Source organism: Amblyomma americanum, chromosome 7 (genome assembly GCF_052857255.1).
Source record: "Amblyomma americanum isolate KBUSLIRL-KWMA chromosome 7, ASM5285725v1, whole genome shotgun sequence".
Lineage (NCBI taxonomy): Eukaryota > Metazoa > Arthropoda > Arachnida > Ixodida > Ixodidae > Amblyomma > Amblyomma americanum.
Genome location: NC_135503.1, coordinates 98,426,585 through 98,451,512, shown reverse-complemented (window position 1 = coordinate 98,451,512; position 24,928 = coordinate 98,426,585). Strand labels below are relative to the sequence as shown.

General features: G+C 50.8%; 1 protein-coding gene across 1 annotated transcript in view; it reads left to right on the top strand.

Moving 5' to 3' along the window:
• Positions 1-24,928, top strand: part of LOC144099442 (cytochrome P450 3A8-like) — a 76,525-nt gene that overhangs the window by 27,903 nt on the left and 23,694 nt on the right. Inside the window, exons 2-3 of the mRNA XM_077632741.1 lie at positions 14,280-14,486; positions 17,053-17,242. Coding sequence (XP_077488867.1) covers positions 14,301-14,486; positions 17,053-17,242 — 376 coding nt within the window. The 5' untranslated portion in view covers positions 14,280-14,300. The remainder of the gene's footprint in view (positions 1-14,279; positions 14,487-17,052; positions 17,243-24,928) is intronic.

Sequence of the window (24,928 nt, the reverse complement as noted above, 5' to 3'; positions counted from 1 at the left end):
TCAACCTTGGATGTGCCAAAATGTATTTCTCCATAAGGACATATACATTCTTTTTTTTTTTATTCGAGAAGTGTGCCATGAGGCATAAGTTGAAAAAAGGAAAGCGGGGGAAGGAATGCACGGGATTGAAAGTTAAAAGGAGTGAAGAACCGTTGCGCTGAGGTAGTCGCAGAGGTTCTTAATGAAACGGTTGTCCATTGTCCATTTCACGTAGTCACTTTCGCGGTTCCACCGCAGGCTCACCTCCCAGAGGAGCCGTTTTCTGATAGCAGCCGTCGTTGGGCACGTCCACAACAAGTGCCGCATATCACAAATGTCCGGTGCAGCGCTACAGTGAGGGCACCTGTCAGGTACTGGCAGATCTTTGGCACGCCACCGATGACGGACAGGTGGTGTCAGAGCCGCCCCTGCCTGAATCCGGCGCACGGATACCTCCTCCTGCCGAGTAAGGCTACGGGGGAGAGGGTGCGAACACGGAGAAATGAGAGTGCGTGTTCGCTGGCGCAGATCTTCGGAATCGGAAACATGGGACAGGAACGGATCTAGGGGAAGAGGGGAAGGTGGCGGATCGTCTAATGTATGAAGATGAGTCATAGCATCCGCTTGAATGTTATGTGGATCCTGGGCATGGCCGCGAATCCAGTGTATGCGCACAGGACATGGATACTTTGCGCAGAGCACATGAACAGATTGTGAAATCTGGAACGTGCGTCGAACAGCCTTAAGCTGTTTAAGGGCGGCGCGGGAGTCGGCGTAAATATGAACAGTATTGAATGTTGGAACGAGCGGAAGTGAAGCAATGGCATTATAAATGGCTTGAAGTTCCAATGCCAGGGGAGTGCACGTATCCGCAGTATACGTCGCGCGAGAGTTGAGATGCGGATGAGATGGACTATACACAGGAGTAACTCCCCTCTCTGTAGAATGTGATGCATCCGTGTATAATATGCACCCTTTGGGCAGATACGCTGCTGATACCGACGGGGAAACAGTGGGGCGATTGTCAGTGAGCTGGCAATAGGACCACATTGGAAGTGTCTTTAAACGACGAAGTTTGAGAGACTGTTTTCGAGCTCTATTTGCCACCAGTTGGTCGAGGATTTCACTGAGTGTATTATGTTGGGCGAACTCCTGTAGAACAGGTATGGGTGTTAAACGAGGCAGATATGTTATGACGCGCATAGCCTCACGATTGATAGCTTCAAGGGAGTCCCACTGTCTGCGGGTGAGAAGTTGAAATTGTGCCTGATATACTATCCGTGGCTGAAGGATAGAGCGCACAAGCTGGCGGGCCGTATGAGCACGTGCGCCACCAGAGCGCATAGCTATGCGACGAATCAGACCTAGAGTAGCGTGAGCCGATTTACGGGCGGCTGTCAGCCACGGGATGCCAGTCCCAGATGTATGGAGGAGAAGACCAAGAATACGAACAGTTTCTACCTGAGCAATCAGAGAATTATGTACCGTAAAATTTAAAGGGGGAGCTTTCCGTAAGGCTGCTTTATTTCCAATTCGAATGAAACATGATTTAGTAGGAGAGAGTGTTAGACCCAGAGGTGGGAGGCGAGATGTCAATATATCCAGCGCGTGTTGAAGGACCGACTGATGAATAGACGCATCTGGATGACAGCACCACAAGGTGATACCATCAGCATATGCAACCACGCGGATAGAAGGGATAGTCTCTAGGGCTCGAACAAGAGGAATTAAAGCCACATTAAATAATGTGGGGGCGAGAACGGAGCCCTGTGGCACTCCTCTATTGGAAGTGAAATTACCAAAAGGCTTTCCGTAGACACGCACGCTGAAGGTTCGATTTGCTAAAAAGGCGTGAATGGAGAGGAGGAACCGGTGACGGACGCCAAGAGTTTGAAGGGAGTCAAGAATGGCAGAGTGAAGAATGTTATCATATGCCTTTGTTATGTCTGTAGCGATTACGGTTTGTACAACGTGACTCTGTGGAGAGTGGTCAAGCACGTCAGCAGCCAAAGTAGCAAGGCCGTCCTCCGTTTCAATTTGTGGGCGGAAACCAATTTGGGAATCTGGGTAACAATCATGGGATTCCAGCCACCACGACATGCGTGCGGCTAGAATGTTTTCGTAAAGCTTGCAGATGGTAGGGGTAAGTGAAATTGGACGAAGGGCCGAGAGAGATACTGGAGGCTGACCTGACTTGGGTGTTGGAACCACAATATAATGCTTCCAGTCTCCCGGCATGACGCCAGAAAGCCACACTTCGTTAAAAGTATCAAGTAGGGTTTGCAAAGCCCTCCCTTCCGAGTTACGGAATAAGGAGTTAGGTATGCGGTTGTACCCAGGAGTAGTAGTAGTTTTTAAACGTTCAATGGAGGCCAGCAGCTCTGCCATGGTGAGGTCAGAAGTAATCCCATCGGAGGGCTCTGTAACCGATAAGTCAGGTGGAGACGTAGCGGTGCAGTCATGGTTTGGAAAAAATTGACGGGCCGCTCGTTGTGCAAATGTGTCCTCATCCTCATTTAGCGCAAGACGAATGCTCTCTGTGTAATCTGCAACCTGAGAAGGGCGCTCCATGGCGTGAAACACTCTCCAAAGATGTCGATTGCCCTGCGTAAAGGACAGGCGGGCACACCATGCAGCCCAGCGTTGCCTGCCTAGCCGCTTTGCATAGCGCGGCGCCCGTGCGGTAGGGCGGTGGAGAGTAGGAAGAGCCGAAGGGTCATCGGGGTGACGAGTAGCGTAAAGATCCGCCTGGCGACGAAGAGCCCACAGATTCAAGAGATGTATGTCCGGGTTTAAGTCGTCTTCATTTACAGTAGTGGTAATAGTGTGAGTAGCGAGAACAGCAGATCGAGTAGACAATGCTGAAGAGGGGTTGAATGTAGATAAATGATTGTCTGCGCGTACAGAGTCCCATGATGTTATTCGTACAGTGCGGCGTATTTTCCGTAGACGCGTAGGCGTGAGGGAGATAAAAATAGGGCTGTGATCGCTACCCCAAGTATCAGAATCAACAGACAAAGGAGGGTTACCGGGGCCTAACCACCAAGTCAAATCAGGTGAACACGGGCCACCTCGTGGGCGGGTAGAAGTATTCGGGTGCTTTAAAAGTTGAAAAGAATGATCCGAAGATCTCCCTTGGATGTGTGCACCCCTTGAGGAATCCGATGGGTAACCCCACGCAGTGTGTGCGCCGTTGAAGTCACCACCAACTAGTATAGGGGTACCCGAGTTGGTAGAACGTAGAAAACGAACCCATCCCAGATTGGGAGATGCGGAGCCAGGACGACTATAAAAAGAAACTAGGACAAGGGGTGTGCGTGCAGGTTTTACGAGAACGGCGACAACCTCTTGACGTGTGTTGCACCACCGTGAAAGGTCGAGCGGTGTGTGCGGAACAGAACTGTGAACATAAATTACAGATTTACCTGGGCTGAGGGAGGAGGCGGTGCAACGGCGATCAGGGATAGAGGGTGAATTGTATGCGCAGAAACCTGAAAGGCGTTGGAGTGCATTATGCTCTTGCAGTAGGAACGCCCATGCCCTCAGTTTTCCGTCGCGAAGGCTGATGTTCATTTTAGGGGCCTTATTAGCGAATCCTTGACAGTTCCACTGCACCACCACCGATGATGATGCGCTATCCATGACGAGGCCGAAGAGCTTCCACGATGAGGGATGTCACCTGCTTCATCAGCGCTAATATCTTATCCACTGTCGGGGTATTTACGGCTAACAGGTGGTCGGCACCCGATTGTGGGCCAGTGCTTACCCTAAGTGATTCCTCTGATGATTGCTTCCGAGTTATTAGAATTCTTCGATAGGATTGAGAACGATGCTGTTCCCGGCGCTGGGTGAGTTCGTCTAGTCGGCGGCGAGCCTCCGCGATTGCATTGTCTAAAGCTGTGTCTTCATCTGTGGTATCCACATGTGATGGATGCACTGGACGTTTTGGCGTACCATTTGATCCGGGAAGGTGAACCGCTTGTGCATATATGCGCTGGTGAGGGGACGTATGGTGAGCAGCGGGCTCAGATAAAGGAAGTTCAGGGAAGTCGTTGTCGTCACATGCGAGAGCTGCAAAGCGATTACTTGTAGGAACATGCATTTTTGCAGGCGACTTGTGAAACTTCTTCGCTTGCTTCTTCTTTGGACAAGCGGGGGAGCGAATGTCATGGTCCGGCGATTTGCACAGGGCACAATGAACTGTTGGTTCATTCATGTCGGCCACAGCTGCTGGATTAGGGCAGTTAATTTGCATATGTCCTTCTTTGTGGCAGTGATAGCAAAAAATACGACAAGGTCGGAAGGGCTGTGGTTTGACGATCGCACCGTAGTAGGTAAGGTACTTCGGGAGAGTCAACGGGCCTTGCAGGATGAGCAGGTATGAGCCCCGGCGACGTAGGCCGTGCTTGCAGTACAACATGAGTTGAGCAGCGAATATTTGCGCGCACCTCCTCGGGAGGGCTCGTGCTGTCGACATGATAAACCATGCAGCGGAGTGTGTCAGTACCAGATGCAAAATATATTTGCTCCGGGACATGCTTGCTGTCATCCAGGGGGATCCGCGTAACTGCGCAAAGTTTCTGGGCGTCCATCAAGGATGACAAGTTTACCGTGATGATGTTCGAAGGGCGATGGACGACAAACCCTGAGTAGTTCGAACAGCCAAGAGCATGGTCAATTGTGGCTTGAACATTCCGGGCAGGGGTGGCAGTCATATCAAAGCGCAATGTAGGCTTGATGGTAACGCGGAACGAGTTCGCAGCAGGCGGAAGAGAGCCTTGACTCACGGGAGGCATCTGTGGAGGAGGTTCAGACGCTGGTGACGGCCCTTGGTGGGAATACTGAACTGGCGCGACGGGCACAGCTTCTTGAAGGAGTGCCACGGGCACGTAGGCGGTAGAGCAGTCCATGTTACAGGGCAAAGTCGTAGCATCGAAAGACAGCGCAGGCTGGAGGCCCAGAGGCGCTGACGATTGCGTGGACGTGGAGGCTGCGTCAGGTGGCAACACAGCGGGCATCCGCGTAGCTGTCGTCGACAACGCAGAATCCATGCAGACGCGTAGCGCGGCCTCGCTCGGCAGCACCGAGCTATGCCTAGCTTGCCCCTGAGGGTTCCGGTTGGGTTTTCTCACTTGAGAATGCGCCCACCGTGCCGAGAATTTCTCCGCAGGGGCGTCGTTAGCATTTTATCTCACGGAGGGCACTGTCCGACCCACGCCACACGCGAGAAGACAGCGAAAAGCGAAAACACAGGCCTAGAAGCAGACACGTAGCCACCCACTAGGTCTTCGTCTTCTTTTTCATATATACATTCACATTTATCACTGGGTTAGGCCTGCAATGCAGAAGCGGCGCAGGAGGGATCTTATTTATTTTCCACATTTTTAGTCAGAACCAACCCAATGAATGCTACTCATTACCACGTGCAGACCGCTGCCGGGAATTCGGGAAAGCTCTACTTCACGACCAAAGCTGAAAAAACCAGGCCATCGCTGAAGCTTTGACCTTGCATATATAAATAACATAAATATTGCCGCGACTGGGATCCGAGCCCCCGGCGGGGCGAGAAAATTAGCTTCGCTGGCCACTTTACGAGAGAACTATGATATTGCTGTAACAGATCCCGCTTCGTGTTGGTTGGTTGGCCTCAAATAAAGCTGAGACATACCCACTATGGCGGAGTGGCCAAGACACAGGCAGTTAATTGCTGGAAACCGGAGCGTTTTGACGGGAAAAGTAGTAGTAATAGTATACAGGCTGACAAATTGGAACACGCAAAGGCTGGGGTCCTGTTAACTTGGAGATGGAAGACGGGAGAATGGCTTAATGTGTATAATCGTATAAAACGCCTGTAATGTTTCAATTTCGTACTGACTGCAACATACTGTCGTGCTGTGTATTGCACATCATCTTCATCAACTTTCATCTGCGGCCCGAGCAGGTCAGATGAGCATAACCCCGATGAGAGCTTAACCTGAGTGTAAAATCCTCGCCAGACGTGATGGCGACCCAGCAAAGTAAAACCATGAGCCAATCAAGCAAAACACATGCTTTGGTACGTCTACTCGGTTTAACTACGCTAAAACCCTACCACATTTTTCCCTAATGTGGCATGTAATATTGTAACAGTTGTTACACTGAAAAGGAACTGCAGCGGCTGAACGAGGGCACCAGAGAAAACGGACCTACACTTCAGCGTCGTCTACTTCTAGAGGCTGCGATCTCTTTCTTCTTCTACTTCCAATCCTCGTGTCACTGCCCCCGCTTCAGGAGCATCGCCCCGATGCGGTGTTACCGTCAGACCGAATAGCGGGGAGAAAAAGTGTTCAAGAGGTACACCACGAGTCTGACATCAGCCGGAAAGTCACTCGGGGGATCGCTCGTAGTACGGCTTCATTCGCACCACATGCACAACGTCGCTGCGCTTGCCGTTGTGCGAAGAACGAGATGGCGAGGCTGGTGCAACTTCGTACGTTACGTCGCTGAGGCTGCGGACAACAAGGTAAGGGCCAAAGTAGCGGCGCAGTAACTTTTCGGAGAGCCCGCGACGACGAACGCGCGTCCAAACCCACACATAGTCGCCTGGGTGGTAGGTAACGTAGCGGCGTCCAAGGTTGTAGCGGTCAGCATAGATCTGCTGCTGACGGTGAATTCGGTGTCTGGCCAGTTGCCGTGCTTCTTCCGCGCGCTGAACATAGGTGGCGACGTCGACAACAAGTTCACTCTCACTGTCAGGGGGGTCCACGGGTAGCATAGCATCGAGGGTGGTGGTAACCTGTCGACCGAAGACTAATTCGAACGGAGTGAACTGCGTCGTCTCTTGCTGCGCGGTATTATAAGCGAATGTTGCGCATGGGATAATTTCGTCCCATGTCTTGTGCTCGATATCAATATACATGGAAAGCATGTCGGTCAAGGTCCTGTTGAGGCGTTCTACCAAGCCATTTGTCTGCGGGTGGTAGGCTGTTGTACGTCTATGGCTGGTGTGCGTGAGCTTGAGTACAGCCTGAGTGAAGCGGGCCGTAAATGCAGCTCCACGGTCAGTAATGATAGCTTCAGGAGCGCCATGACGCAGGACGATGTTGTGGACGAAGAAGTCGGCGACTTCAGCAGCAGTACCGTTTGCAAGTGACGTGGTCTCAGCGTATCGGGTCAAATAATCTGTCGCGACCGCAATCCACCGGTTTCCTCTGGTCGACTTCGGAAAAGGGCCGAGGAGGTCTATGGCAATTTTCTGAAAAGGGGTCTTTGGTGGTGCTATGGGCTGTAGAAAGCCGGCTGGCTTCAGAGGAGGAGATTTGCGCCGTTGGCAATCCCGGCATGTTGCTACATATCTACGCACGGATGGGAGTAAATTGGGCCAGTAATACTTAAGCCGAATCTTTGCCAGTGTGCGACTAACCCCGAAGTGGCCGGCGGATGGTTCATCATGACAAGCGCTCTAGATTTCGGAGCTTAACTGGGATGGCACTACAATCAGAAACGTCTCTTTGTTGATGTCAAAGTTGCGCTTGTAGAGGACTCCACGCCGCAGAATGAAGGTCTGTAGTGCACGGCGAAACACACGAGGTACATGAGAATTCAAACTTTCCAGATACTTAACGAGTGGCGCCAACTCAGAATCTGCTCGTTGAAGCTGCGCCATACGGGAGATGCTAATGGAACAAAGAACAGGGCAATCTTCGGGGGTGTCTTGCGTAGCCGGTTCCATGGGCGCTCGTGATAAACAGTCCGCGTCTTGGTGCTGGCGACCCGATTTATAGACGACCGTAACGTCGTACTCCTGTAAACGGAGGCTCCATCTGGCCAACCGGCCAGAAGGGTCTTGAATGCTGGCCAGCCAGCATAGCGAGTGATGATCGCTGACAACACGAAACGGTCGGACGTAGATGTAAGGTCGAAACTTACATCTTGACAGAAGGTCAAGGTCAAAAGTCAGAGGTCAAGGTCAAATTCGAGATAGTTGGTGTGCCGCTGGTGTCACTGCTGTAGCTGACGTCATGTGTCGAACCTGACTACAACCATTTATGTTCATGGTTTGACCTCTAGCTACATTCAAGGTCTAACTTGCGGCCCCGCTGACGGCTCGAAAAGCTGGCGAAGGGAAGCTTTACGCTTCAAAAACAGTTCATAAAGAGGGCTCTACACTCACGACAGCAGCCAGGAGGAGGACCATTCGGGCCGCTGAGTTTAAGAAAAATGTGGGGAAAGGAGGGGTATGTTGAGCAGTTAATGGACTTAACCAATACAAGTCTACTGCTTTCATTTGCATTGAACCGCCTCCGATACGCTGCACCGTTCTAGCTGCAGTACATTCTTTGCTTACATCTACTTTCCAAGCGAGGTAGCTTGCAATACCTTTTTCCCCGCATCTATTAAAACTGTGCACGGAACTGCTTATATTCTGAACATTTCTCTGCTGTTTGAGTGAATATGTTCGATTTGCTAGCATCCTATCCTAAAACCCGCCTGTTGGTTTTGAAAGCCTTCGTTCGATATCTCAGGAGTGTAAACTGACAATTATTTGCCGGCGCATTGTAAATATTTACAAAACACACGTTTTGCACTTTTTCTAGACAAACCTGTTTATGCCCATTTATATAGAGGACTTACCAGCCGGAACGGAGTGTTCCCTAGCATGGACTGAGACATCTCATCATGGACAATTTTTCCCTGTGAAAAATTGGAAAATTCCTGCCTTATTTCATTTTTCCCAATTAGGCTAGTGAAAGCTTAAGAAAATGAATCTTTCAAATTCTACTAGTAGCACGTTTATATTTTTTCTCTTTCATTCTCAGGTACATATTTCAAGCAGAGGTGACCGATCAGAAATGTTCAATATAAAGCTGCATTCTAAGAAAATATGTTGAAAGGCCGGTTTAAATGATTATTGAATCATAATGCAGTTCTCAGTGAAAGCAATGGAATCCAGCCCGTAAATCCTTATCGTGACTACATATTTCCTACAGTCGTTCGCACACGTATGTAAAGCGCTCGAACGGCGGGCTTTGTTGTTCATTTATGAAAATTCTCTGTAGTGGCGGGACCGATGCAGCCTTTAAGGTTGAGGAGTTAACCACGACGCACGATAATGTGAATGTGTGACCAAGTCTTATTTCATGCTCGAGGTCGCTTTTAATGACAAAAGTGTCCTGCCCGGCGCGCCGTTCGAGCACTCTAGACAAGTGTGCGGATAACAAAACATGACTTTTACATCTCAGTTTACAGTGAGCCGAAACATCACGACTATAACTACGTATCTGTCGCATAGGTCAACGCCGTCACTCAAAAGATTGGGGAAAAATAGAGTTGAGGTCGCAGTGTCGTATAGGGCGTACAGGTCGCGTAACGGCTGATTGAGGCGCCTATATTCTAATATCGCAATTGGAACAGCGTATCCGGTATCGTAAGGTGTAGTATATGGCCACCACTTCCTATATGAGCGCACCAAGTAACCACTGGTCATCAATCTCGGCAAGCTTTGGAGCAGCTGACCAAGCTGACGCAGCGGAGGCTGCTAAAAATCTCTGGCTCCGGACGTTCCCCCATGAAAAAGCGAACCTGATAACGTTTAACGCTAGAAACATATGTAGAGAGGCTAGGTTAACAGTGCTATTGGAAGTCTAACGGTTATTAGATAGGATAGCACCGGGCTTAGTGAGGCTAGGATAAGGGACGAAACATATACAGAGCTTTACAGGCTAACACGCACTATGCTAGCGCGGTCTAGCAGTGAGGCGAGAACTGAGTGTGGGATCCCTGAGCAATGAGGACCTAGCTAGCAACATAGAAGAATTTTATAGTATTCCACTATTAGAGAGTAATAGCGTATTATGTTACACAGTATTACCACCTGTTACACCGAGGAGAGAAGTTATAGCAACATAGATTAATTAGAACTACTAATGGAAGGTGGTAAATGTATACGTGCCATGAAAATTAGATAGTCGAACGCTTCTATGAGGACGCAGAATCAGCAATGACTAAAGCAAAAACACAGTACACTGCGCTGATGCGCCACTTCATTGCCAAGATAGGCAAGAATCAGGTTGGAAACCAGCCACTGGGAAATGCATTGGTTCAAGGAATCGCTGAGGGGCATCAGAGCAGAGTTCGCAGACGGATCCAATTGACGGGTCATGAATACCTTCTTCAGAAAAATAATAGAACCGGAAGTGGACACGGAGGAGCCCAATTGGCGAGACTAAAAATGAAACACTTTAGATTCTGCGGGCATCCTTTCATCGTGCAGGATGTAGAGGTGCTCGACAAGGTGAGGTGTAGAGAGCATAGAATGGAATATCTCGAATTAGCATAGACGTGACGAGAAAACGGCTTAAACTATAGATTGATTACAGAAGGCTAAGAGCTACCGCTTTCATTTCTAAGAAAAAAAGTGTCAAGTGATAAGCCAGATGATGCGATGACATGTCGCCGCTGTCTGACTTCACAGTATATAACAAAGCCTTTCATCCACTCTGTCGAGATCGGGCTTCATGTAGAGTAAAGAGTGCCTCCTCGAGTGTCAAAAGAAAGTAGGGAGGCACTAATACGCATGTCAGTGAGCGCCGCAGTCCAGCGACAGATCGCGAGTGCCATGGTTTTTCGCTGGCTGCAGTAAACAATAATTTGTGCGTTTAGACAACAAGGGTGCAGGTGGGATGCATCAAGGAACTGTTTTCGGAAGACGACAGCTAAAGCCTTAGTTCTCGAGGCCGAGATCATCCCCTTTATGACAGCAGGCAATATCAGAGATGACGTTAGCCTCGAGGTCAGCAAAAAGGTTTTAAGACAGCCTCGAAGAAGACAGGTTCGAAGAAGACCTGAAGAACTGCAATACTGCCCGTAGGCCGTTTCTTTCCTATGTTCATGGAAAGCAGAGAGGCTGGTACAGGTCATGTTCACTGCACAGCAGATGACTGGCGAAATTTCTTTACTGGCGAGTCCACATTGTGCACCCCGTGAAACCAAAAGTGCTAAGTGTACAGAACAGACCTTACGTAGTTCGTTTTTCATATCATGAATATTTGCTCATTTTCTCCCAGTTTTTTTTCCCGCATTTCATGCTTATGGAGCTTTTTTGTTATTATTGATTTAAGAGTGAGGTTGTGCTGAAAACTTCCGTAGGGTGAAATTAAGATTGACCAATTGTTTCCATCTACTGTTGGTGTGACGTCCGATATGTCCAGCAAGTAAGGACCAATGAACGCAGAAGTATCAATAAAAACCGTGTCTTGGACATCTACACGGAATACAGGGCCGAGTTTATTCACACTCCTAAAGAATAACGCAGAACAGAGGCTCCTGCCTCCTGTGCTCGACTGTTTTTTCAATGACGGCTACTTCATTCTACAGAAGGACGTGTCGCCCCTACTCACATCTTGCGTTGCCAAATGTCACCTAGAACGCTTCTTTATAACCATAGACTGGCCGCCGCAGGGCGCGAACATGAATATTATTGAAAACATCTGGAGCATAAATAAACATATTCTAACAACACTGGGACTTCACAACACGACGTGCGATGAACTATGACACACAGTTGAAGCCGAAGGGAAGTTTGTTTTAGAGCGCAGCTCTTCAGAGCCCGCTACTCTAGTAGTAGGTGTAGTAGAGCCAGGCGTCTCTACTACACCGAATTCGCACGGCCTCTGCTCGCCCTCCTGCCTGGAAGCTTAAGGTGGGCATAGCATCGTCTCCGCTCGGTTCTTTATGTGGTGTGTGCGGGAATATGGAATATTATATTATGTACTGCCCAGAGTACAACGCGGAAAGGTATGTGATGTTCGCTTCCTTCAAGACCGGAAGCCGTCACAGTACAGTTCAGGACATTGTCTACCCGAGTGGAAACCAGACATGCAGAAGGGAGGCTGCACGCCTTCTTTTAACATTTCTGCGGGACACGGATCTTGCTTCTAAATGGTGACAGCTGGAACAGACTATAGCCTACTGTGATTGAATGTGTGCGTAGATGGTGTCTTCCGGAGTGGACAACGTTATACTGTGAGTGAATGAGTGTATGGATTGTGGCAACACAATGGTCTATGTTCTACTGTGACTGAATATGTGCCTAGATGGTGACTTCTGGAGTGGACTGTGATGTGGACTGTGTGGGTTGATTGTGTGCATATATGGCGAATGCGGGAGAGAATGTGTGCTATTATAAGAGACTGTGCGCATAGCAGGGTAGATGCGACATGCTTCAGGACATCATTAATATGGAAGTGACGCTACGGTGGAGCAATTGCCGGCAGATAAAGCAAGGTTAACCCTACCTGTAGCATTCAACACCTCAACTAAACTCAACTCAGAGCCTGCTCGTGGGTTGAGTCACACGGGCGTCGGCGTTTCACTTTAACCTTATTGATTTGTTAAAGTAAAATCTTATAAGATATGATAACATTGCGCTCATAAACGCTTTCCAATTTAAAAATGCTTTTGTCCAGAATTGTTAAGCATGACATCAGGAGGAGTAAATGCGCTCCGTCAGTCGGTGGCGGCACGGCGGGATGGCAGTGCTTGCACTTCGAAAGTTACCTTTGTAAGGCAGCAAGCCTTAATCAAGGCCTAGAAAGAAGTCTGGAGCGAGAAGTATGCAAAATGCATAACAATGGAATGATAGCCTGCCATTACAACACTTAAAAATATGTGAAGAAAACCCGCCCTTAGGTTCTAATTACGAGGCAGTCAATGTCTTCTGCTGGTAGTCAGCGTTTCGGTATTTGAGTTCACGAACTTGTTCGTGGACAATTCCTGCATCGTTGTGAATAAAGAATGGCATTGGGGGTACATACATAAGTCGTACAAATACCAACAACATTAGCTTAACATTCGTACAAGATAAAAGTGTGTGAATGGCAGAGAAGGGAAAGGAAACAACCAGCGGCACCTGCTATGCACCCATCTACGTTTATATTTTGTAAACAAAAAAAGCTGAAAAATGAGAGAGAGAAAATAAGGGTAAGCAAGGAGCACCAAAGAAACACCAATGCACGTCACAAGCCCGACAACAGTGCCCGGAAGACTGCCTCAGACCGCAATTCGACAACACAATGAGGCAGGGTATTCCTTCACTGATGCCATTGTGCAAAGAAAGAGCGCTTCGAAATATCAGTGTGAAATTTGATCCCACGCCTTTTTCAGTTGTGATCGCAAAAAGTTTTGTCGAAATAGATGCGATAAAGAAATGCTAACATAACTTGCACTTGACGCTCCTCTATGGAGCTCACTTTCAGCACCTGATTTATACAGTTGCTAAGAGTACTGAAAAAAAAAACTTTTTTATTCACAAACCGCGCTGCACGACTCTTAACGCGCTCCAGTACAGTACAATGGGTCTTGACTCGAATGACCGAAGCTGCACAGGCGTAGCCAATAATTGGTCCGATCAAAGCACAAGCGGTCTGAGCGAGTTACTCACTTACTATGCTTATAATGTCACTTCGAAGCCACATCTTCGCAGTGAAATAGTAAGCGCTTGGATTCCCGAAGGCGGCTCTGCCGTATTAGCAGAAGCTTTAGAACGCGCACTGTTGGAACTGTTTAGGAGGATTTTGCTCGTAGTAGCGGTGAATCTCCGGTGTTTCACCTTCCATTAGATGCAGTAATAATTGCGTCGAACAGGTTCATCCTCAAGAGCAGTAATGAGTCATCTCCTTTCGGTCGTTTTTCCTTCATGGCTTAAGTAACGAAGCTTTCTGCGACACTTCTCCCCTCTGTAGGGAGGGCTGTACCTTCAGAAACATCCATGACTTACTTTTTAGTACAAGCTCGGTAGAAGATAAAAGCATGCGACGCGGCTCCCTTTGCCTCCATGAGGTTCATTGCTGCTATCAAGGTCTGGACAAATGATTTTTGATCTTTTCGCTACCCCGTGAGCCTAGCTGCAGCTTATCTAGAAGAAGAATTAACGTCGTGTGTGAAAAAAGAAAGGCCGTTGAAGCCAATTTTTGCTACGCTTCTGTCACTGAGTGTGAGGTCACGTTTTCCGCACTTGAGAAGACCTGCAACCGCTCTGCTCAAAAATTTTCTGAAGATGTGGTGGTCCTGTGATCTTCCAAACTTACAGATAGCTCCAAGCGGATGGTTTGAAAATTACGTCTCTCTCTCTCTCTCTCTCTCTCTCTCTCTCTCATTTTATTCAGCTCAGGGGTCAGTGGACAGTATCCCAGCAAATGGATGTTGAGGCCAACCTAATGGGAAGGCAAACATATGTAGCCATTTTAGAGAGATGCTTTACGAATGATTTTGAACTGATGCGTGCATCAAAAATTAAATTTGTTCCGGCTTTTTGGGCGCAGCTAGGGCACTAGCAGTCGACGATGACGACGAGCGCTATTCTACTGGAGGTCTTCCTCTTTGCGGCGGTGGTCGCCCTGGCGGCGTTTGTCACGTGGGCTGCCAGGAGGCGTCATAAGCAGGGCCTCCTCAAGAGGTACGGTATTCCTGGACCTCCGCCCAGCCTCTTCTTCGGCAACTACATGGAACTGAAGAAGGACCGACTCAAGGTATTCCATCCGTGAAGACAAACCAGAATGAGCATTACAGAAATTGATCAATACTGATGCTTAGCCAAGAAAATTCATTCGACATTTTTTCATATACGCACACCATTATATCTGAAGCCACAAAAAACGACCTCAAATAACCAGCTGGTCTGGTCTGCTTCACTGATACGGTCAATATTTACCTTTAAAGCTGCGAGCTTGAAGCGACTCTATATATTTTTAGCAAGGAAGAAGAAATATCAGTTTGAGAGATACGTTCGTCGGGTTCTAGAAGAAGTGCTTACTATGGTTGACCACTAAGTGATTGTACAAGCGTGTATGTACAATTACACACTTGATGGAATTTGTTTGTGCCAACTATAATAGAGAGAGCCGGGCTAGTAGGTGACTAGATGCATTTAAGATGCATTCTACTACTGTTTGTGCCAGAGCGGCATATTTTAGGTCAACCCTAATCTGGTAAGCTTTTTATAGCAACTTTCATAGAGTGCCATTTATAATAGGCGCTGTTGGAGAAGAAAACCAACCGCAACTCTAGGACAGAGAAGTGAACGGTACAAGCGGCACCGAACGAAATGAGGTTCATGAGAAAAGACACAAAAAACTGGCAGACGATTACGATAGTCGGTAATGCGAAATATGAGCGCAGCTCTTCACTTTCCACCATTGGCGGGTGTCGTGTTACCCTCCTTGGCAGTCTCCGGCGTGCAGTTCCATGCCAACACGCGACTTGTTGCCATTCAGGCCGACTACGACGTGGAGTGCTTTTGTAACCGTACTTATATACACTTATCTCTCAAATTATTTATCTTAATATATCGCAGAATCAAAACGCCTACAGAGCTGCACTCAAATTTCGCATTATTGCGTATCGTAATCGTCCTTATAACCTTTTAGCCATTTAAATTGCGCGCGGACGCTCTTTTCCCGCCATCTACGTGAGTGCGGGTTCAGCGCAACTGTGCATGAGCGAACTGTTGCCCTTAGGATATGGCGTGCATGCGATCGCTGCGGCTGTTGTGTGATAAAGGCGGCGAAAGCAGCGCGTCAGGGGATTCAGGCAGCAGCGCGCCGTCACGTTGTCGGCGGCCAGTGCAAGCCGTCGCGATGTGCACGGACGTCAGCTCGGCTCCCGGCTGAAGATGTAAGCGCCATCTCTGCAGATGGAATAGCTGTTTGGTTTTTAGTGGATGCTAGGGGGCTGCGCTGGAGCTAGAGCGTAGGAAGCGTCCGCGGTGACGCAACCACCCATGCCACCGCACAGCCGCCAGCTAAGATCGATTTTTTAACTGGAATGGTGCCTAATTTGGCCAATTGTTTTAATTTACGTTTTTTCTTTACATATTTTCAACATAATATTATTTTTTTCTGTTGAAAAGCATGTTTCTGACAACTAGTTTGTGCCCTGAACAGAAAGGTCTAAGTTGAGAGGCCTCAGCAGCCTTGCTTTACTCAGGCAATTGGCAGTAATCCAATTAATCTAGAATTTCTCAGGTGTCTGGCATAAGTTTTCCTATAGATCCTAGCATTCCCTAATGTTTGGGGTGCAGGCACTCTTTGTATATATGATTTCAAGCTTTCTGTACCAATATCGCCGCCATCGTTAAAGACACTTAGAGTATTTTCTTCTTCCCAGTCTTGTTTTAAGCGCCATCGTTGGTTTAGCCAGCGGTCAATATAGGCCTCTCCAAAATCCCTGCTATTCGTTACCTGTCTTATTTAAACAGCGGACCATATTCAAATCTTTGTCTGTTAATACTTGTGTCTCACATATATTGATTCTTGAGGGACTTCCTCTGTGAGTTTTTATCAGTACAAATTGAGGAGGAGCTTGTGGGTCTGCTCCAGGGCTCCTATTTCACACAGAGCGCCATTTCGTTTTAAGCTTTCAGCTGCTGGTTTTTTGTGTTGTTATTGCACGCAAGAATAATTTCCAAGTTCCAGATGACCACTCCGTCTTTATTTAATGATCATATTATAGCGATCATAGCTTGACAAGGGCGCAATATTAAAGAAAGTCTTGAAAGTCGCCCCCTGTACTGGGCAGCCGGACGGTTTCACGTTAAGCTGCCGTACCATTTACATAACCGCTAATGAACCAACACATCTCTATTAAAAAGTATAACTTCTTCCGGACTGCCAAATCAAATGCATTCAGGCGCCTTTCTGTGCACTGCTGAAGTGTCTAAAGCGAATCGGATGCCGAGGTTGAAACCGTGAAATATATTAAGTACCGCAACTAGTCAAGAGTAAATGTATTTTCGGAAGCCGAAGTATGGTCTGAACGACTTTCATTGTGGCGTGGTAAGAAGTGCGCACAAATTAGCAGGGACGTTCGAAGTGATTATTTACAGCCGCCATAAATATAACATTTTTTTTAACTGTGAACCAATAAAACATGGTATGAACGCTTGAAGGAAGCTTTGCCTATAAGGATTTGCCATTTGCTTATAAAGGCCCACAGTTTCTATCTACTGATGATCCCTGCAATTAGACGCTTTCCATTTCATTAGCCACTATCACCAAATTAATATTTCTACTATTCCTAATCATTGCCTTGGTACAGGTTATTGAAACGTGGGCGCAGCAGTACGGCAAAGTGTACGGTTTCTACGAAGGAGAGGTTGCCAAAGTGGTCATTGGTGACATGGCTGCGATCAAGGAGTGCTTCGTCAAGAGGGCCCACGAGTTCGTTGACCGGCCACCCATGGTTACGGATATCGAAGTTGTAGTCAACAGCCTCATCGGCCTTAAAGGTATGCTTCTGAAGTCTTTGAGAAGATCTAAATAAAGTAATAAAGGTGTTCTTGAAATGCCCTCTTTTTAGCACATCGGGGCATTCGCACGATCGCTAACCGGTTCGTTACGCTTGCAACGCCCTTCTGGGTAGTGTTCCACATTATTACAACTTTTTCCATCAAAACTGACTAAGTGACAGTTCATCAGCGTCATCGTTATCAGCCTGACCATGTCCAATGCAGGACAGATGCCTCCCCTATATCTCTCCAATTAACCACGGCCCGTGCCAGCCGTGGCCACTTTTTCCACCGAGAGTGTTAGCACGAGCTTGCTAGTGGCGCGTGCTTTGTTATTCAGTGAACTCAAATTAAAGTCAACAGGGGGTGAGGAGAGACCTTAGTCCTCGTAGCCAACGTTTCCACAAGAGGGCTTGCCTTCGTCGTCTTTTGGTACAAACTTTGGCTAAGCAGACTAACGGTATCTCCTCAACCTTGTTCACTTCCTTCTTTTGCAAAATTAGGCACCATATTTCTCCCCAAACAAATGCAGAACGCTGGGGAAGTACAAAGGACCAAAAGGGGCTTCCCTCTTTTCGTCTCAGAAGAACTACAGTAGCCCCGATCGGCTTGGAGAAAAGTTTTCGATAAGACAGAATGCCAGAAGAAAGTCAGCACGTGCTGAAGACACGAGAATGAGCTGAGTAGTGTTACGTCTCGCCTACGACGCGCGGTATAGCCGGCGCGGATGCAACGGACGCCGCGGCTTCGTTCATCGCGGCCGCAACGCCTCCCGCCAAGCGCGTCCAGGCAGGTTTCAGTGCCACGTGTCGTCGTGCGTGCGTGTGTGTGTGTGTGCATGTTGATGCCCACGCTTGTCAAAGCGCGGCAGCCGGGGAGAGGAGCTCCCCAACTGGGAGGCGAGGAGGTCTGACCGGCGCCGGCCCGGCGGACGCGCCCGTCACGTCTGGACATGTCCGTGCGTCGCCGTCTTGTGCGACTCATCCCAAGCCGTTCCTTCTTGCCCTCGACTCCGAGGGTATAAAAAGACAGCTGCGCCGGACGCCAAGAGAGACGTCGCAGAGAGTCGTGGGAGGGCATCTGTGCTTCCCTGGTGGCCGCCAGGGGGAGTGCCAGGGCGTGGCGTCTGTTCCGTTCGCTGCTGGAGCCTTCCATCCAGAGGGCCCCCTACCTGGCCATCGCAGTGGCAGGGGGACTCACCTACCAGCAGCTGGCGGACAAACTGGCAGAGGCCCTCCTTCCCCGGGAGCCTCCTCCAGCAGGACTCCACCCAAGGCGCCACTGCGTCCAGCCAGCCTGCAGCCATGCGGTGGACATCACGGCCGTCTGCTCCAGGGCCCTCACGAAAGGGGAGCTCTCTGCTGCCCTGCTGCACTCCAAGCGCCGCAGTGCCCCTGGACCAGGTGGCGTCACGTACCAGATGCTGGGGAACCTGGACGACGCCATGCAGACGAGCCTGCTCCAGACGTACAACGAGGTCTGGTCCACAGGCCGCCTGCCTGAGGCCTGGCGCACAGCCCTGGTGGTCCCGGTCCTCAAGGCGGGCAAGCCACCTGCTGACCTGCTGTCCTACAGGCCGGTGTCCTTGACCTCGGCCCCAGGGAAGCTCATGGAGTCCATGGCCTTGGGGAGGCTGGAGTGGATCGCTGCGGCCACACGCTTCCTGCCCGAGCAGCAGTCTGGGTTCCGGAGGCACCGCTGTACTGCTGACGCCATAGCCGACATCGTGTCCAGCCTCGAAGATGCACGGCACTCCCACCACGTCGTCTGCCTCACACTCCTAGATGTGAAGGGGGCATTTGACAATGTCTACCATGAGGCGATCCTCGAGGCCGTGGACTGCCTTGGCGTCACCGGCAACCTTCGTGGCTACATCCAGGGCTTCCTTCGGGACCGCACAAGCTGTGTTCGAGCTGGAGGCGCTACCAGCACTCCCCAGGCCCTCACCAGAGGGGTTCCCCAGGGCAGCGTGCTGAGCCCCATGCTGTTCAACTTGGTGATGGCCCAGCTGCCCACCTGCCTCCCAGATGGCCTGAAACTACCCGTCCGCATTGATATCTACGCGGACGACATTGCCCTATGGTGTCGCGGACCACGGCGCCAGAGGGTTCAGGTCATCAAGAACGTACAGCGGGCCATCACCAGGGTCGGCTCCTACCTGGAACGGGTTGGTCTGCAGCTCTCCCCTACCAAGTCTGAGGCCATGCTGCTCAACATCCGGCCAGGAGCACGCCCAGGGAAGACCTACCTCAGCGTCGCAGGACGGGAGCTCCCATGGCGGCATTCCTGCCGCTACCTGGGCCTCCTGATCGACCGCCACCTCACCTGGCGCCCAGCCGTCAAGGCATTCTGCCGACAGGCAACCAGGGTCCGTGGCACCATCCGGAGTCTCCTGGCTGGGGGAAACGGTATCACCCCACAAATGGGGCTCCGGTTCTTCCAGGCCATGGCAGGGGCCCAGTTCCTGTACGCCCTCCCTCTGGTCCAGATGACCATACAACAGCAGCTGGCCATCGAGCGATCTCAGAGGGCTGCAGTCCGTCTCTGTCTGGGACTTCCCCGTGGCTCCCATATCTCGGCCACACTTGCAGAGGCTGGCGTGTGGCCCATGATGCTGCAGGCCCAGCGGACTGCGCTCCGCCATGCTGAGCGTCTCCACCTCGCCCCGGACGGGCGTCCCCTCCTGGAGCGCCTCCTCGGCCACCCTCATTCTCGAATGGGGAAGGTTGCCCAGGAGTTCGAACAGCTGGTGGGTGGGCAGCCGGAGCACCTTCCTTCCCCTCCACGACCGGACCTGGGCCATCAGTTCCGGGTGCTCATGCCACCACGGGGCACCAGGCCGAAGCGCCTCACCCCTGCAGTTGGCCTCCGGCAGGAAGCAGCAGCGACCCTGGAGGAGGACCTGGCCGGCTGCACACAGCTCTACACGGACGGGTCGGTCCTCATGGGTGCTTGCCCGTCTGCCGCAGCTGCTTGCACCGCTCCTTCGTTGGGAGAAAGCCGGCAGGCCAGGCTTCCGTTCGTGGCCAGCTCGACCACAGCATAGCTGGCGGCCCTCCACCTGGCTGCCGACATCCTGGAGTCCCACCCCGCGCTGCAGACTGTGGCCATTCTGAGCGACTCCAGGGTGGCCCTTCAGCTTCTGCAAGAGCCACGGAGCCGGCTGCCCATCGTGCGCAAGCTGGCAGCCAGACTGGACAGAATCTGTTCCCATGGCTGCTCTATCTCCCTGGCCTGGATCCCCAGCCACGTTGGAGTCCCAGGGAATGAGGAGGCAGATGCCCTGGCCAAGGCTGCGCATGGACACCCTACCCCCTGCTCTACTGCTGTGGTGCCCCTAGATGTGGCCAGAGGCATCGCGGAGCGGCAGCTCCTAATGGAGCACCCCGACCCCAGGGTTGCCCAAGGGAAACCCCCACAACGCCTGCCAGACAAGGGGATCACAAGACGTCAGAGGTCCCTCCTGCTCCGGCTCCGCATCGGATGCTCCTGGACCGGGGCTAGGCTCCACCGCAAGGGTTTGGCCCTCACGGCGGACTGCTCCCGCTGTGGCCATTCGGAGGAGACCATCGACCACCTCCTCCTCGATTGCCCTGCCTTGGCCACCCACCAGGCAAAGCTGGCTGCCTGCTACAGGGACCTGAGCCTTCCATCAAACTCGGCCAGTGCCCTCCTCTTCCCCACCGGCCCCAACGCTTCCAAGGCGTTCCGGTCTCTCCTCGCCTTCCTGGAGGAGACGGGTCTGGACGGCTATTGCTAGCCCAAGGCAGCTGACTGACTGTTGACGGCGTCTCCCGCATCTGTATACTCCCCCCTTTTTTCCCTTTTTCCTTCTTCCTCTGAAACCCTACCTATCCTTCTCTCTATCTGCACGCCGGCAGTGGTGGTGGTGCTTTAACACCAGTCACAGGCCCGTGCATTTTCCTTTCCTCTTCCCCTTTCATCCACTTACTACTTACTTACGCCAAGAGAGACTTCGATTTCGTCCTTCGAGTAACGTGGTCGCCCTGACCGGCTGCTCTTTTGCGATGCCAGAATAAACAAGTTGTTCTGTTGCCAGTCGACTCATCCTTTGCCGGGACCTTCGGATGTTTCCAGCTTTGCCCCAGGCCGCCAGGCCAACGCTACCCTTGGGGCTTGCAACCCAAATGCAACAACTGGTTGCCAGCGGTGAGATCCCGACAACGGAGGCCAGCAGCGAAGATATGCGGTCAACTGTATGCTGAGCAGCACAACGACCATCCGGGAGCAGTGCAACGAGCCCTGTGTGATGACTGGTTGCCTGCAGCGGAACGACTGCGCTGAATTCTTGGCTGCGAGGTTTGGTGAGTGCGGGACTTTCTTCTTCTGAGTTTTGCCAGGCTTTTGTTAGTGTCAGAAACAGAGCTGGTAATTGTGTTGTCGTTGCTGCCGGGTTAGTTTGCGGCAAGACAATAGTAAGCAGTAGAGAAAGCAGCATTCGGAGTAGCCATGGATTTGAAGTCGTTGCGCAAACGGAAATTGCTGGAGCTTGCAAGAGAGTTGGGTCTGGATGTCTCAGACAAACTCAGAAAACCAGAACTGCTAAGGGCTATTCTTGAGTTGGAGGCTGAGGATGACGAGCTGTCGGAATGCCTTGAGACCATTGAGGAGAGGGAGCAAAAAGAGAAAGACGAGCGCGAACGTAAAGAACAAAAAGAGAAAGACGAGCGCGAACGTAAAGAACAAAAAGAGAAAGACGAGCGCGAACGTAAAGAACAAAAAGAAAAAGAGAAAGACGAGCGCGAACGTAAAGAGCAAAAAGAGGAGCGCGAACGTAAAGAGCAAAAAGAGAAAGAAGAGCGCGACCACGCTTTAGAAATGAAGCGTCTCGAGGTAGAGATGGAACGCGCTCGTAATGGAAGTCAGGCACACGGTGCAGGAGAACGGGTATCGTTCAAAATGACTGACCTGATGCTGCCGTTTAAGCTTGGAGAGGACATTGGTTTGTTCCTGGTTAACTTTGAGGAGCGAACGTGCGAGAACCAGGGGTTCTCTCGGGAAACGTGGCCACAGCGCTTGCTCACTTTGTTACCCGGCGAGGCGGCCGACGTAGTCGCTCGCTTGAACAGAGAGGAGGCAGAGGATTTCGACCAAGTGAAATCGAGTCTGCTAAAAAAGTACAGGCTGTCAGCGGAGGCGTTCCGTCGGAAGTTTCGGGAAAATGAAAAAGGCAGAAGTGAGTCATATACAGAGTTTGCCTACAGGCTTATGTCAAACATGCAGGAGTGGCTCAAAGAAGAGAAAGCGTTTGGTGACCACGAGAAAATTCTGCAGTGTTTCGGGCTGGAACAGTTTTATAGTCGGTTACCTGAGAACGTGCGGTACTGGGTCTTGGATAGGCCAGACGTTAGTACAGTGGCTAAAGCCGCCGAGCTAGCCGAGGAGTTTGTGACGCGTCGGGCTCGCGGAGCAAAGGACGGTCAAAAGGGTGAATTTGGCTCCAAGTCTGAGAGGCCGAAGTTCACACCCATGAGAGCAAGGGGGGACACACGTAGTGCGGATGCGAGTGAAAGCAGTCCGACCGAACGTAAGGAGACGGCGGCAGCCGAAGCCGAACGCAGAAAGCGGTTCGAGAGGAGGCAAGCGCGCGTGTGTTATACGTGCCAGAAGCCGGGTCACTTTTCGGCGCAGTGTCCAGAAACAAAAACAAAAGTTGTGTTTTTGTCATTATGCAGCACTGACGAGAACATGAAGCTTCTCGAGCCTTACATGCGAGACTTCCTCGTCAACGGGAAAGAGTGCCGAGTGCTTCGTGATTCCGCAGCTACAATGGATGTAGTTCACCCCTCTTACGTAGAACCCGATATGTTCACGGGCGAGTGCGCATGGATCAAGCAAGCCGTGGAAGCTCATAGCGTGTGTCTGCCCGTAGCAAAAGTGCTTATTGAAGGACCTTTCGGAGCAATTGAGACGGAGGCCGCAGTGTCATCTATGCTGCCCCCCAGTACCCGTACCTATTTTCGAACAGGTCCGATCACCTCCTGCGCGAGAAGGGGCTTTTCTTTGGTGAGGCTAGCGTTCAGGCCTTAACCAGATCGAGAGTTCGGGAGCTCGCTGCAAAGGCGGTAGTTGCGGGGCCGACGTTGTCGAACAATGAGAAAGGGTCGGAGGCGCAGCAAGCTGATACTCAGAGCACGTCCGAACTGAATAAAATTGAGCCTGTAGCGTTGAAGGCACCAGGTACTGGAGAGGAAATGCCCGACACGGGAAAGTTAGAAGAGCTTCCGGTCGAGCTTCCGGGACTAAGCTCAGGGACGAACAGGGAAGACACCGATCAGGTCATTAGTGACTTACTCAGTAAAGCGCCGCTGTCGCCTGAGCAGAAAACCGAACTACACCAACTCTTACAAGAGTTTCAAGGTCAGTTCTCTGAGAGGCCTGGTAGGACTTCTGTCCTTACTCATGATATAGAACTTACCTCCCCAGAGCCAGTACGATCCAAGGCGTACCGGGTGTCACCCCGCCAGCGCGATATTATGGAGGCTGAGGTAAAGAAAATGCTACAGCTCGGTGTTATTGAGGCGGGTGAGAGTGATTATACCTCCCCTTTGATTTTAGTTGAGGTACCGGGCAAGGAACCTCGTCCTTGCGTCGACTACCGCAGGCTTAATTCCATCACTAAGGATCAAATTTATCCGATCCCTAACATCGAGGAGCGCCTTGAGAAAGTTAGTAGCGCTCAGTTTATTTCCACCCTAGATCTTGTCAGGGGTTATTGGCAGGTTCCACTTACAGAAGAGGCTAGTAGGTATGCGGCGTTCATTTCACCAATGGAAACATTCCGTCCTAAAGTTTTGAGTTTTGGTTTGAAGAACGCGCCATACTGCTTTTCAAGCCTCATGGACAAAGTGTTGCGGGGACAGGAAGAATTCGCTTTACCGTATTTAGACGACGCAGCGATATTCTCCGCATCCTGGTCTGAGCATATGGCACACTTGCGGGCAGTGCTAACCCGGCTGCGCGAAGCGGGCTTGACAGTCAAGGCTCCCAAGTGCCAATTAGCACAGGCCGAGGTTGTCTACCTCGGTCACGTGATTGGACAGGGTCGTCGCCGCCCCTCTGAAATAAAGGTGGCCGCTGTGCGAGACTTCCCGCAACCGCGCACGAAGACCGATATTCGGTCGTTCTTAGGTGTCGCCGGCTACTATCAGAGGTACATCCCCAGGTACTCCGATATCGCGGCTCCCCTGACGGATGCTCTAAGAAAAACAGAGCCCCAAACAGTCGTCTGGAGCGAGACAAAGGAAAGAGCTTTTAGCGCCCTAAAGAGCGCCCTAACAAGCCAGCCTGTGCTACGATCGCCAGACTACACAAAAGGGTTCGTTGTTCAGTGCGATGCTAGTGAGCGAGGCATGGGCGTTGTACTGTGCCAAAGGGACAATGGAGAAGTGGAACACCCCGTCCTGTATGCTAGTCGTAAGCTGACCTGTCGTGAGCAGGCGTACAGCGCCACCGAGAAAGAGTGTGCGTGTCTCGTGTGGGCCGTTCAGAAATTGTCATGCTACCTAGCCGGCTCGAGGTTTATCATTGAGACGGATCACTGCCCTCTCCAATGGCTGCAGACCATCTCTCCCAAAAATGGCCGCCTCCTGCGCTGGAGCCTCGCTTTGCAACAATATTCCTTTGAGGTGCGTTACAAAAAGGGGAGTCTCAACGGTAACGCCG